The 15,524-nt window shown below is 36.5% G+C and overlaps 1 protein-coding gene and 1 pseudogene across 1 annotated transcript in view; both read right to left on the reverse strand.

The window, feature by feature from the left end:
* Window positions 1-15,524, reverse strand: part of TC2N (tandem C2 domains, nuclear) — a 44,024-nt gene that overhangs the window by 12,018 nt on the left and 16,482 nt on the right. Inside the window, exons 4-9 of the mRNA XM_043556853.1 lie at window positions 10,282-10,449; window positions 8,604-8,695; window positions 7,323-7,398; window positions 6,457-6,557; window positions 5,960-6,076; window positions 1,878-2,069 (exon numbers count right to left, since the gene is read on the reverse strand). Of these exons, the coding sequence (XP_043412788.1) occupies window positions 1,878-2,069; window positions 5,960-6,076; window positions 6,457-6,557; window positions 7,323-7,398; window positions 8,604-8,695; window positions 10,282-10,449 (746 nt within the window). The remainder of the gene's footprint in view (window positions 1-1,877; window positions 2,070-5,959; window positions 6,077-6,456; window positions 6,558-7,322; window positions 7,399-8,603; window positions 8,696-10,281; window positions 10,450-15,524) is intronic.
* On the reverse strand, window positions 2,335-3,325 carry LOC122469452 (annotated as a pseudogene).

Raw genomic sequence — 15,524 nt, forward strand, 5'->3', positions numbered from 1 at the left:
TGGGCAAAAGACATGAATAGACACTTCTCCATAGAAGACATCCAGATGGCCAACCGACACATGAAAAAAACGCTCAACATCACTCATCATCAGGGAAATACAAATCAAAACCACAACAAGATACTACCTCACACCTGTCAGAATGGCTAACATTAACAACTCAGGCAACAACAGATGTTGGCGAGGATGCGGAGAAAGAGGATCTCTTTTGCACTGCTGGTGGGAATGCAAACTGGTGCAGCCACTCTAGAAAACAGTATGGACGTTCCTCAAAAAATTAAAAATAGAACTACCCTATGACCCAGCAATTGCACTACTAGGTATTTATCCAAGAGATACAGGTATGTGTTTTGAAGGGACACACGCACCCCAATGTTTATAGCAGCACCATCAACAATAGCCAAAGTATGAAAAGTCTAAATGTCCATCGATGGATGAATGGATAAGGAAGATGTGGGATACAAATGCAATGGAGTATTACTCGGCAATCAAGAAGAATGAAGTCTTTCCCTTTGCAACTATGTGGATGGAACTAGAGGGTATTATGCTAAGCGAAATTATTCAGAGAAAGACAAATATCATATGACTTCACTCATATGAGGACTTTAAGATATAAAACAGATGAACATAGGGAAGCAAAAATAACATAAACACAGGGAGGGGGACAAAACATAAGAGACTCTTAAATACAGAGAACAAACAGAGGGTTGCTAGAGGGGTTATGGGAGGGGGGATGGGCTAAATGGGTAAGAGGGATTAAGGAATCTACTCATGAACACACTGTTGCACTCTATGCTAACTTGGATGTAAATTATAAAAAATAAATAAATTATAGAAAAAAAAAAACTATACATGATTCTGGCCTCCCACCTCCCATCTCCCCCCACCCTCTCCACCCCCCACCAAATTCTGATTTAATGTGTAGCCAGGATAAGAACCACTTTAAGTCACATTAAATATTTTTGAAGGCAGGTAAAATATAAATCCTATATAAATTTAAAATTACATACAGGCTTGGCCTTATAAAAGCTTATAAAGATTTAAAGATTAAAAAATTTCTATAACTGTTATCCTGACACAGAAACTATATAAGTAAATTATTAGGGATTTCTAAACAATTTTAAGATAGTGTTCAGCTGGCTAGTTGAGAGAAACAAATTATCAGGTCTCAAAAATCAATCAGCACTACAGATAATCAAGTTCTTTACAAAAACAGACAAACTAGTTAAGAACCTCCATTCTACCCAATTTATGGATAGATATTGAGCTTGCTCATGATTAAAATCACTTTCCTAATCTCTTTTAAGGCACTCTTTTTTTTTTTAAGTAGGCTTCACACCCAGCCTGGAGTCCAGTGCTGGGCTCAAACTCATGACCTGAGATCAAGACCTGAGTTGAGATCAAGAGTCAGATGCTTAACCAACTGAGCCACCCAGATGCCCCAACAGAATTTTTTTTTTTTAAGGCAATCTTGTTTGAATTTGGAATTTATGATTCCCAGCTTTCTTTCTTGCTCTTCCTAAATTATCAGCTATAAAAGAAATTTTTAAAAACTTAATAAAATGACTCCTAACTTCAGGATTATTTTCCTGAAGTATAAAATATGAAACATTAATAAAAATGTCCTAGGAGAAGGTAACCCTAAGGTTATTTTTCAATGGAGAAAGCAAAGGGTCTCTGTTAACCTTTTATCACTTATGTAAAAAGCCTTATTAAACAATGACATCATTATTATTACTATTATATTTTGCTTCTTGAGAGCCTTCCCGATCCTCTAATATATTCTAGAGTGTTCAAGTTATACTCCAACAGAAGGTCATCCACAAAATAATTCTTAAAGTATAAAACACTTTTATAGTGATACTACTACCACTTACAGAAATTTTTGAAGGTGGCGTTATATCCAAAGAGTAATCCATCTCCTGTGTGCTAAGAGCTCTGAGTGACAGTGAGCATTCTCCAATGGTTTTCTTCCTGGGTGTCTGGGTTTGAATCTTAAATACAAGCCTTACGGTTTGTAGACTTTGGAGTTTAATAGCAAATACAAAAGTTTCCATAAATTCAATACTCTAAAAAAAAATGCAGGAAAATAATATTAAATATATAAATAAAAGGACTGAAAAAGAGATGATATGGCAATACCAAAGAAATGAAAATAACATTTTGTAATCTAGGAAAGGAAGATCTAATTTTTTACAACAAAAAAATATCTTTCAGTGTAAATTAAGATGACAATGACCATGAGTTGTTTTTCCAGAATTTATCCTGGATACTGCCTTTCTTAATGTCACAAATTTATCTATCTATCTATCTATCTATCTATCTATCTATCTAAAACATCCCAAATAAGATTTTTTATTTGTCACCATTAAATGTCTGAATTTTAAACAGATTCTTGGACTGGTGGTTCATATCCATCAGCTCGTTCAACTTTAGCACAACTTTAGCATCCCCAGTAGCTTTTCCAGAACCTTCACCATGAAGCTCCATGAGCTTTCCCAATTCAAGCTTGGGCTTCTTCAGCATTTTTACTTTTCTAACAAAGACATCAGGGAGTGGATAAATAGACTGACAAGCCTTCTCAATGTCTTTTCTGATGCTGTCTGGAATCAATTTATTGACCACTTGTTTCAAGTCACTTGTCTGCAACTCCCGGGTCATGACTTCCATCATCTTTTTCCGAATTTGGCGGGCCTGTTGGTACTGAGCATAAGAGGTCTTCCGAATCTGATTGTTGTGTTTTTTAGTAAAACCAACACAAAAGAGACAAAGCAAATACCCATTGGTAGTCTTGACATCAACGTGAGCTTCAATCATCGGTCTGCCATTTTTTGACCATGGAGCACATTTTGTCCCAGGTAAGATCCATGCCATGGAAATTAGTCAGGCAGTTTTTTCCCTGAACATCTTCAGTAATTAGCTTGAATTTCCTAAATGGAACTTCATCATTCTGCAGATCAGCAAGGCTCACTTCAAACACAGGACCCTTAAGGCCATCAGATGTGATTTTGCTTCCTTGAGTTCTCATGACTAGTGTTTTTCCAATATTTCTTATATTAAACATTGCTGGTGCTTTTACATCATACCAATCTTTCTTTGAAAATGGATCAACCACTTTCTTCTTGGCTCCCTTTATGCCACCTTCCATAAGACACTTGTTCTTGCCTACCGCGATGGCGCTGCTCAGGGAGCCAAAAGGGCAGAAGTCACAAATTATCCTTTTAATTACTAAGGAATTCAGGTCAATATCAACACCAACTTTAGCAGAATATAGCTTTTCTCCTTTTTGAAAACTGGGTTTGTTTTCCATCTTTGGTTCTGGGGCCTCATTCCTGCTATCCACCGCAATTTTTCAACAGTAAGTGGTTCAAGAATCTCACATGTGCTCTCTCAGGAAGTACCCCAAATCTATCCATTCACATTAAGAGACCTAAATTATTTCTATTCTTTTTCTAATGTTCTTCCCACCTACCTTGGGATTTGATTTCTCTTTTAGTGATGTTTGCTCCACTCTCTCCAATCTGAAAATCAATCTCCTTAAAAAGTCCTATCTTCTCTCATTAGCATCCAGTCCAGGCAGCAAGTCAGTGTTTTTCATGCTCAGAATATTTTCCCAAATGTTCTTTTTGTTACTTTTAATATTTTGTTATTCTAACATCTTCTTGACACTAGACTGATTTTCGCTATACACTTCCTTCTTCCCATCTTTACTGCTTTCGTTTGAAAAGGAGTTTTTGTTTGTTTGTTTTTCCTTTTGAAAAGACAGGATATCTGATATGGGTAACTAAAATCAGTATCTTAGATACGGTGCCCAAATTTTCACTTTTATTGTAATTGCTTATGTCTGTATAGTCAAAATTGTTTCTGAGAGCCTCCCAACCACCAGAGCTATCTTTTTCTCTCAGAGTCTCAACCACAGGCCCACACCAACAATATAGTATACATAAAATGTTTAATTTTTAAATTGAGATGCAATGAGATTACACATGAAGTAATAAGTGTGTTGGCTGACTTCACATTTTGCTATAATAGAGGTAAACAAGTTGATAAATAGTAATAAATCTTAAAAGTAAGATCCCATGCCAACTTTAATATAAAAACAATTTTTCCTAACTTTTCCTAAGTTAACTCACAGTTTCATTTGAAAATCAGAAAGTGAAACTGTTTAATTCAGGAAGGATTCATTTTGAGTGTCAGCGTCATAACCAATTAAAATTTATTTCCATCTAGACTTTCTAAAAGGCATATTTTCAGTGTGAGATACTAATACATATAAACCAACTTTGATTACTGTCTTTTTACTTAAGAGCATTTTTCCATGTCCTTAAAAATTCTACCTAAAAATTTTCTACAGCTGCCCAGTATTCTATCACACAGTGTTATGGTTTAAATTTGGCCTCCAAAAGATATGCTGAAGTTCTAACCCCCAGTAACTCAGAATGTGACCTTATTTGGAAATAGGGTCTTTGAAGATGTAGCTAGTGACGTTAAGGTGAGGTCATCCAGGAGTAGGTGGACTGCCAATCTACTAGGACTAGAGTCCTCGTAAGAAGGCGGCCACATGAAGACACAGTGACAGAAGGAAAATGCCACGGGAAGATGGAAGCATGAAACAAAGTCAAGGAATGACTCAGACTGCTAACCATTACCGGGGGCTTGGAGAGTGGCATGGAACAGATTTTCCCTCACTGCTGAAGGAAAGAACCAACACTAATGACATCTTGATTTCAGACTTACTCTAAAACTGTGGGAGAGAAAATTCTGTTGCTCTAAGCCATCCAGTTTGTGGTACTTTGTTACAGCAACCAGAGGAAACTAATACACATGGTATATATACCATGAATTTTCTCAACCAATCCCCTATTAAGACATGTAGATAGTTTCCAACTTTTCCCCTATGAACAAAACTGCCAAGAATACTTTACACATTTTTTATTTGCCTTTTAAACTCCTTCCATGGAACACATTCCAAGGAGAATTACTATATAAAAGCACATAAATATTTCAAGGTTTCGATGTGTTTTGTCAAAATAATTTCCAGAAAGTTCTATATTCTAGAGTATTTATGAATTTTTTTCTTCATTTTAATAAGCAAAGAAAAAAAGAGAGAAAGCAATATGCAATTTAAATTCATATTTCTATAATTACTAGTGAGAGTAAATTTTTTCATGGTATTAGTCATTTGAGAAACCTTATTTTTAAATTATATGTACTTACAGAAAACACCTTTCATTTGCATGGAAAAACACTAACCTCTCAACATGTATCAGGAGACAAAAATGAAGATGTCTTTAAACTAATGTGAAATCTGAAATCTATAAAACCAAAGTCAGGATAAGTCTTCCAGTTGTAATAGCTGGAAGTATTTAAAAGAAATTTATTGCAATCAAGCAATTACTTCACAAAGCCAAAGCGGGGTAGGAGGAGGGACGATAAAAATACAGACATTCATTTTCCTTTCATACAAGAAAAACAGTCTTCTTAGATATTGTTTATCTTGTACATACTTTAGTGATTAAGATTTTCTTTTTAGGGGTGCCTGGGTGGCTCAGTCAGTTAAGCGTCCAACTCTAGATTTCAGCTCAGGTCATGATCATGCGGTTTGGGAATTCAAGTTCCACATCTGGCTCTGCACTGGCAGTGTGGAGCAGCGTGGGATTCTCTCTCTCTCTCTCTCTCTCTCTCTCTCTCTCTCTGCCCCTCTCCAGCTCACTCTCTCACTCTCTCTCAAATTAAATAAACTTAAAAAAAATTTTTTCTTTTTAAATACATCTTAATATTGGGCACTGAAGTATCAAATATTTTTAAGGCTCAAAATTGTCTTTAAAAAGCAAGAGGTATATAATTTGCAATTTCCCCCCAAAAAACACTTTCTTATTCCAATTCTTTAAGTGGTTTATAGTGACAAATACGGAAAAAAAACCCATAAAAAGAAATTCAAACAAAAACAGCCACTTACATTACAGCCTTCCTTTGCTGAAGATTTGAAATGCACTGGTTTGGGCAATGTTAGTATTCCTTTTATAGAAATAGTAGGAGTGTCTCCACAACTAGAAGGCCAACTTAAATCTTTGCACTAAAAAAATTAAAAGTACAGATTTTATAAAGGACTCTGACAATACAAATATTTGATGTATTTCTTGAGTTAATGACTTAAATACAAACTATAAAAGTAAACTAATCTACTGAGCTCGCATTTCATCTACATTGAAATAATTTGACATTTAATGTTCTAGACATCATATCAATCTCCTTCTTGAGGTTAAAACCATATTCCATCATACCTACAGATTTATTTTCTTTAGTCTTTATTAAATACAGTTTTATGCAAAATGTTACAGAGTCCTAAATTCCAAAGAAAGTATTGTCCCATTCCCCAGAGAGAGAAACAGTAGATGCTTATAGTGAAAATATTCAGTTTTGTAAGCAGAGTTGGTATTAACTAAGTTAACTTACCTGTAAAACTGTGATCCAGATCTGCTCTACTGAAGAATTATAAAACACTTTCACATTCAATCTCCCAAAATCTCTTTCATCTCCTGACAGAGTAATTGTATCTGAAATGTAAAAGGACAGGGACATTTGAAATGTTATGCAATCCTTCTAATCCAATCATGCTTTGATACAATCCAATTTTTTTAATGTTTTTATTTATTATTGAGACAGAGAGAGGCAGAGCATGAGCAGGGGAAGGGCAGACAGAGAAGGAGACACAGAATCCGAAGTAAGCTCCAGGCTCCGAGCTGTCAGCACAGAGCCCGACACAAGGCTCAAACTCACGGACCACGAGATCATGACCTGAGCTGAAGTCGGGCGCTCAACCGACTGAGCCACCCAGGTGCCCCGATACAATCCAATTTTAAGAGTACAACTGAAAAATGGCAAAATTACTCTTTTAAGTTGCCACTTTAATAAGACAAAAATGACACATCAACATTTTATAGCAGGGGAAGGCCTGCTGTAAAAAGTGCCTGGCTTAAGAACTTAACCCAAGTATAGCGTGAGAGATTTAAGTTAAAACTAAGATAAACTTTCCCACAAAACAATGATATGGCTTTAATCCTATATGCTGCCGGAAGTTCCTTCACTAGTATACTTTATATCAAACAAACAAGAGGTGTGCAACTGCTATGCCTTTTTTAAAGATGCATTCATGCCCGAACACAAGAAGTGGGCCATCTAATCTGAGTACTCATATGCCGGTAACATGGATATAACCATCTAGAGTTGTCCTTTTTTACTTTATCAAATATATGTTCAAATTACGACTCGGTAGAATTCATTCCCCTCAGAATATAAAAAGAAGGTACTTTACTCCTTACCCAGGCTTCTGTTACTCCCCTGGGAGTTCTTCCTGGAAGAAGAGCTGCTAGGCACACTGGACAGGGAATCATGTCTCTACAGATAAAATTGGTCTCTAGTCAGATATCACACAGCAAAGTTCAACAATCTGAAACTTATGCCCCAACTTCCCCACACCCCCAGCATCAAACTGCATGCTAACCATCAACAGTGTCACTGGTCAGAGAGTAGAGAGGAAGAAAAGCTTTGTGTGTGTGTTAACAGGAATGTCTTAAAGAGCTTACTAGATCATACATGGGGAAAGCCTTTGCTGTCTGGGGTTTGGTTTTATAACAAGGAGGAAGAGATCACCGTTTACATTCATACTTGAAAGTACAAGTAAAAATAAGAATATATCTGGAAGTGCCCTGTTACTTAAAAACTTGCAAAGTAGTGGTTATGAAAGCACAGTCCCTCTGAACCACCAACATCAACATCATCCAGGAATTTGTTAGCAATACAAACTCCGGCCCCAGTGCAGGGCTACTCAAAAGCTCTGGGGGTGAGGCCTGGCAATCTGTATTTTAACAAGTTCTCCAACCAATTCTGATACACATTAAAAAGTTGATGCTATGAAGAATTAATTCTGTAAAATATTAACTCCACTGAGGATGCTAAGGATTATTTAGAATACACTTCCATTTGAATAAAATGTATGCATATACATTTACATGGAAAAAAAGCCCGCAAGTATATGCAACAGTATTTTCATAGCGCTTTTATTCTCAGTTACAGGAATATAGGTGATTTGTCTTTTCACTTTGCTTAACTCTCTATCTTCCAGTTTTTAATGATTACAATTTACTTACATTTTTAGAAGAAACTTTTTTAAACATCGAAAAGTTATTCCATTTAAAAAATAGGAGGATGCTGTGTTAATGTTAATTAGGCCCTATGTCTGAATAGAAATAGTATTTTTTATTTACTAGGTAGTTACGATCAACAAGGAAGGTTAAATGAATAAGCACTTTGAACCAGACCATTTTAAATTCCAACTGCCTTCAAGACTGCCTGAGTGTACACCAAGAGACGTAAGATTCATTAAAAAGAAAACAAAAAAACAAAAAAACTACTGCCTTTTACCATTCAGCTGAGAGCTTCCTGAAATAATATACATGGGAAATGCCAAGTGTTAACTCTTCAGATATTACCATAGATTTATCTACAAAAGATTTATACATGTTGTTTCTAATGTAATTCACACATTTCTGAGTTTTTAGCTTGAAAATAAATTATCGTATACATTTATATAAGTAATTCACCTGGATGAACCGCTGGGATGAACTTGTAAGATCAAACATAGACTTGCTTAGCCCAGGGGAACTGGGAAGTTTGCTGGTCCTTAAATCACAAACTACGAATGGACATGGAAAAATGTCTTTACATTAAAGAAGAAACATTGGAATTTTACTTATTCACCATGAACTAAATCTCTGTTTAGTTCTATCTATCATGAATATTACTGCAATCGATTCAAGAGATAATAGTCTTCTCGGGGCACCCGGGTGGCTCAGTCGGTTAGGCATCTGATTCTTGATTTTGGCTCAGGTCACGATCTCATAGTTCCTGAGATGGAGCTCCAAGTTGGGCTCTGCACTGACAGCACAGAGCCTGCTGGGATTCTCTCTCTCCCTCTCTCTCTGCCCCTCCCCCACGTGCGTGCACACACCCGCTCTCTCTCTCTCAAAATAAACATGAGAAAAAAACCAAAAAACCTCTTCTAATAAAATTTAAAACTTTTTACAATTATTTTACTTTTGTTCCAAACAGAAACCAATATAAATCAAACAATACATTTTCACATCCACATCAACTATCAAGCAGGAAATATTCATTCTTTTTGCTTCATTACTCAATTCTATATCCCATAGGAGTGATATAAGAGAACGTAGGTCCTCTGTGCTAAATGCAATTCAACTATTTAATGAGTACTTATTACATTAAAAAAAAAATACTGAATTCCATGTGCTCCTATATTCCTAGTCTATATTTCTAGCTTCTCTCCTAAATTAGGAGATTCTTAAAGAATGGAACTCTGTATACCGTGTATTCTAACACAGTGCTGAAATAAGTATTTAAATAAATACTTCTGCTTTGTTTCCAGTACCTCACCCTGAATTCAGTTGTTGAGGTAGCTATATATAACATTAAAGTCTTGAAAAACAGGATTTTATGAATCAGATATGTACATTTATACCAGTCTAAAATTGATACAGTCCTCAAATATTAAACTGAGAAAATTCTATAATCATTTAGGCACTTTGTTTTTTTTTATTTTTTAACATTTATTTATTTTTGAGAGAGAGTGAGTGAGCAGGAGAGGGGCAGAGAGAGGGAGACACAGAATCTGAAGCAGGCTCCAGGCTCTGAGCTGTCAGCACAAAGACCGACGTGGGACTCGAACTCACAAACCATGAGATCATGACCTGAGCCGAAGTCAGATGCTTAACTGGCTGAGCCACCCAGGCACTCCTTATTTGGGCATTTTCTATTTTCTTTCTTTACATTTGTCATCTCATCATGAGTTTGTAAATTTATCATTTTCACTGAACAGAGCAGGAAAGAAAAAGCTAATAAATACCTGTTGTAGAATTTCTGAATAGGCAGATGATGTATAAAATACAGAAATAATCTGAAAATGAAACTTTTCAGAAAAGGACAAAGAAAATGGAACTTGGAACTCTCAATACACATAATTCATTAATCTTTCAATTTTTACATCAGATCGAATACCACAGAGAAGCCATAATGTTTTTCATATCACTTCTGAAGCCTTGCTTTTCTCTTATTTTTTGTTCTTCATCATGAGAATTATCTCTTCCAGGGTCTTAGACTTTATTTGATTTCTACATTTCTACATTTGATTTCTACATTTATTTGATTTCTACATTTATTTGATTCCTACATTCTACAAAGAAAAAACACAAAAAATTTTCATACCTGATCCATATAGTCTCACTGCTTCTGAACGTGGAGGAAGGCGCCGGATCAAATCAGGTGAAATGTGCTGATACCTATAGCATGGGTTGTATACATCGTAGCTGGCTCCGTGCTGGGATGAACTGGAAAGTTCTACCTTTCGATCTCCAAAAGATGCTCTGGCAGATCCTGAAAGTAAGTGTTTCTACAGTTTTACCCTTTCCTTGAAGTTATTAACTAACAGCTGGTGTATCCAACGCAAGAAGAAGAAAAAAATTTTCCTCAAGTAATACTAAATCACATGTGCTTGAGATATAAAATAGAAATCCGCACATGTTTATTTACTGTGCTCTGCATGGAGCATCCTGCCAGGGATCAGCCATGAAACCTGCTCTCAAGACAGTCTGGTAATTTCTCTCTTGTGCTGTGGCATTTCTCTTTGCCCTATACACAATCCTGTATTTTCCTGTATTTTTTTAATCTGAGTTTCCCTTTTCTTTTTTTTTTTTTTTAGTTTGTTGATTTTTGAGAGACAGCGTGAGTGGGGGAGGGGCAGAGAGAGAGGGAAACACAGAATCCAAAGCAGGCTCCAGGCTCCCAGCTGTCAGCACAGAGCCTGACACGGGGCTCGAACCCACGAACCGTGAAATCATGAGCTGAGCCTAAGTTGGACACTCGATCAACTGAGCCATCCAGGCATCCCTGAGTTTCCTTTTATTTTTCTACTTGCATAAAGAACATCTTTCAAGTAAAAAGAAGATCGTTTTTTGATGAAGACACAAAACATTTATAAAAACTGACCACATGTTGAGATATGCAGAACAATTCTTTGGAAGGGCAGAAATCACAGAGTGTGCTCTCTAACCATGATATAATAAAGTTAGAAATCAACAAAAAGATTATTAGAAAATATTTACATGGAAACACAAAGGGCCTAGGATAACCAAACAAAAACAAACAAAAAAACGAAATCCACTTTAAGAAGTAAAACAAGATGGAAAGATCTGTGCCACTGAGTTTTAAGAACAGAACACTGGTACACAATAAAATAAGACTGAACAGAACAGAGGACCAGAAAGAGACACTGTTTTTATGGACATTAGATTTACAATCAATGCAGCACTGGATAAGAATGCAGAAAGAACAGTCTTTTCACTAAAAGGTGCTAAGACAATTGGATATTGATACAGAAGAAAAAAACAACAACCTCATCCCAACTAAAAAAAATTCATAAAATATTAATTGCATGTGGATTGCGGATCTAAATTAAATGTTAAAGGCAAACCAATAAAACGTCTACATTTCAGTCAATTTATAAGAAAGTTTACACAGCCTTAGGGCAGGCAAGAACTTCTTAAATGCAACACAGCATTATTATAAAAAATGTTTTTTAATAAACTGGACTACATTAAAAATTGAAATTTTCCATTTTTTGAGACCATTGAAGAGAGTGAAATGGTCACCCATAGAGTGGGAAAAGTTATGTGCAACACATATAACCAACAAAGGGCTTATATCCAGAATGTATAAGGAACTCCCACAAATCAATAAGAAAAAGGCAAGCCCAAACAGAAATTGGCTGCAAGCCTCAAGCAGGCACTTCAGAAGAGAAGCCATCCAAATAGCCAAAACCATGAGTGAGTGCTCGAGTTCATTAGTCATGGGGTAGACACACAAATGAAAACTCCAGTGAGATTCCACTACAAACTCACCAGCATGGGTTACAACTAAAAAGCCTGATAAAAGCAAGCGTTGACAAGATCGCACTCCTGCCGGAGGGAATATAAACGGAGGCAATCACTATGGAAAACAGTTTGGCAATTTCCACCAAGGCTGAGGGAGACGTATGCCCTATGAAATGGCAGTGCCATTTGGGGACATACACGCCACTGAAATGCCCGCACATGTGCACCAACAGACGAGTATGAGAACGCTCAGAGGCATTATTATCCATCATGGCCAAAAACTGGAAAAAACGCAAATGCCCATTAACAGTAAAATGAACAGTAGTCTATACAGACTACCTAAAAAGACCTTTTGTATGCTATGCAGAAACACTATACCACGCCATTTATAATAAATGAAAATAAATGTATTTTCTGTACAGATACTAAAACTGAAGCTACTGACAACAATTTGAGTGAAGCTCACAAAAATAATGCTGAATGAAAGGACCTACCATAAACAAAAGACTATATCTGGGTTGCTGCCAGTGCGTATTTGTTTACTCGAGTGGTGACCATACACATGTCCTGCATTGGAGTAAATCACTGAGTTACATATTTCTGTTGTTCCTTTTTTCTACATGTGCGTATTTCACAATTTAAAAAGGGTAAAACAATAGATTAAGTTCCTTTCAAAGTTAAGAATCACACTGGAAATAACACAGAGGCACAAAGTTTTTAAGAGTTTAAATTATTGCCATCTTTTCATTCTTTTTGTCCCATTTAAAATAGAACCCACAGTATAAACCAATATTTTCTGAACTGAGCTAAACAATAAAACAGGTGGCTTCACACTGAGTTCAGAAAAGAAAAATAAAATATGGGGTTATGAGGTGAGATCTTATCCTCACCCCAGTTCAAATAGCTATGTGTGCAATCCAAGCATAATACATAGGCAGAGGGGCGCCAAGAGGGGGTTCTGATGCCAGAGAGCTTTGTTAAGGAGCCTGTGCACCTTATAAGCTAACCCTTAAATCATTCAGCACACAAACACTGCTACAAGTCTGTTTATGGTAACAAGAATATGCTGTCAGGAGTAGTAGTACCAAAAATGACTCACTACCTTTATGGGCTATACCTAAAAAAGAATATTCTGATTTAATTTTTCCTTTACAGAATTCCAATTTTCCTCTCAAACAGTATACAGTGATATTAAAGCTCAAAAGGAATGTTTCTCAATTTACAGAACCACAGTACTATAAATATAAAACTAAATTCAAAGTAACATTTACTTTACACCTCTCAAAAGCTCTATTTAAAATTTCAATATTTATTCAAAACACATTCTCTTAATGGATAGGTAGGTACGAGATAGAGCAAGCGCAGTAAGATGTGAACGATGGGATCTCTGGGTTACAAAGCAGTAACCTATGGCTGTCATCAGACACATCAGTAAGTAAGAAATGAAACAAAACACATTTCGAATACTTGAAACATAATTTTAGTCATTACTGACAGTGCTCTGTCCTGTCTTCTTCTCAAAATTTCCTTGTCAACCCATCATTCACAGGCACATACACATACAACCTGCGCATGTCTGATTTCTATAATTAGGCACCAAGAATACTTTCTTGACTCTAATGATTTTCTCTCCAATATAATAAAAATCAGATGGCTTTACCACATCTTCATTGAGCCTATAATTTAAGTGTAAACCAATTTCCCACTCATTCAAACCAAAAAGCAATCTGTTTTCTAGTGATTTAATGAAAAGACAAAAGAAAAATCATCACATATTGCTAGGTAGGTATTTCTCATTTTTATTATGAAAATAATACATAAAATATCCTAAATGTTTTAAGAAGACAAAATTTATTAAACAAATTATGGGACATCTATAGATTTAATACTATGGGGCCATTAAAAAGCAGTGAGTATGAAAACATGTTCACAATGTGTGATAGGAATAAAACAGATTACAAAACTGTTTGTATGGCTTAATCTCAATGCTGTTAACAAGCACAAGAAAAGGAGAAAGACCAATTATCAAGGTATCCTGTGACACAAAGCTTTTAAACACTGTTTGTGAGAGATACTACTGATATGTGTAAAACAAGGTGGTGGGCCAGGCACAGGGTTCCTCTTTCCTTGTTTCTCTAAAAGAAAAAAAGAAAGGATGGATGGATGGATGGATGGATGGATGGAAGGAAGGAAGGAAGGAAGGAAGGAAGGAAGGAAAAAAGATCACTCCTACCAAACCCAACTCTCCTACAGATAACAACAGTACACTGTAGACCAAAAACAAAATGAACAAAAACCCTGAAGGGACTGGACAGTGATCAAAAGCAGTGCAGATTCTGGAGAGCACTGACTCTTGGAAGAAAGGGAACAGGGCCGCCTGTTTTAATGACTATTAGCCTGAGGGCAAGCCAAAGTTGGTGCTGCACAGGGCGGATAAACTCCAACAGAAAAATCCACACTCTTTCTGGCCTGAAGAACCAGAGGGCGGAGTTCAGAGCAACCACAGCTGCTAGAAAGCAAGGTGGGAATCTTGGAAAGGAGAAAGCTCCAAATTCTGTGAATACAGTCTGCTCAAATATCTGGCTGATCCCTGAGCCACACATATATGGGACGGACCCCAACTAAGGATACATGGGGCACCTGGGTGGCTCGGTCAGTTGAGCATCTGACTTTGGCTCAAGTCATGATCTTGCATTCGTGGGTTCAAGCCCCACGTCGGGCTCTGTACTGACAACTCAGAGCCTGAAGCCTGCTTCTGATTCTGTCTCCCTCTCTCTCTCTGCCCTTCCCCTGCTCATTCTGGCTCTGCCTCTCAAAAAATAAAATAAAACATTAAAAACCAAAATTTAACAATTTAAGAAAAGATACAAAAACTAAGCTAAGAGCTGCCACCAAAGACCCAGAATTTGCAGCATAGTCTAAGTTAATCACCTGTTAAAAAAAAAAAAAACCCTCGGGGCGCCTGGGTGGCTCAGTCGGTTAAGCGTCGGACTTCAGCTCAGGTCATGATCTCACGGTTCGTGAGTTCAAGCCCCGCGTCAGGCTCTGTGCTGATGGCTCAGAGCCTGGAGCCTGTTTCAGATTCTGTGTCTCCCTCTCTCCCTGACCCTCCCCCGTTCATGCTGTCTCTCTCTGTCTCAAAAATAAACATTAAAAAAAATTTTTTAATAAAAAAAAAAATAATAAATAAATAAATAAATAACCCCTCTCAGAGTAATATAATATGAGCTAAGAGCTGCCACCTAAGACCCAGAATTTGCAGCATAGTCTAAGTTAATCACCTGTTTAAAAAAAAAAACCTTCTCAGAGTAATATGACTCTAAAGTGTCTACAACAAAACACCCCACATCCAGAATATAATCTAAAATTACTCCATACACAATGAAACATGAAAAGTTGACCCACTTTCAAAAAAGAAAAGAAAAGCACAGAATCCACACCTAAGTGACTCAGATGTTAGAATTAGCAAAGATGCTAGAGTCCAAAGACATAAGAGAAAATAAGCTCACAATAATGAAAAAAAAAAGAAAATGAAATCACAGCAAAAGAACAGAATCTACAAAAAAAGAACTAAATGTA

Source organism: Prionailurus bengalensis, chromosome B3, assembly GCF_016509475.1.
Source record: "Prionailurus bengalensis isolate Pbe53 chromosome B3, Fcat_Pben_1.1_paternal_pri, whole genome shotgun sequence".
In the NCBI taxonomy this organism is placed as follows: Eukaryota; Metazoa; Chordata; class Mammalia; order Carnivora; family Felidae; genus Prionailurus; species Prionailurus bengalensis.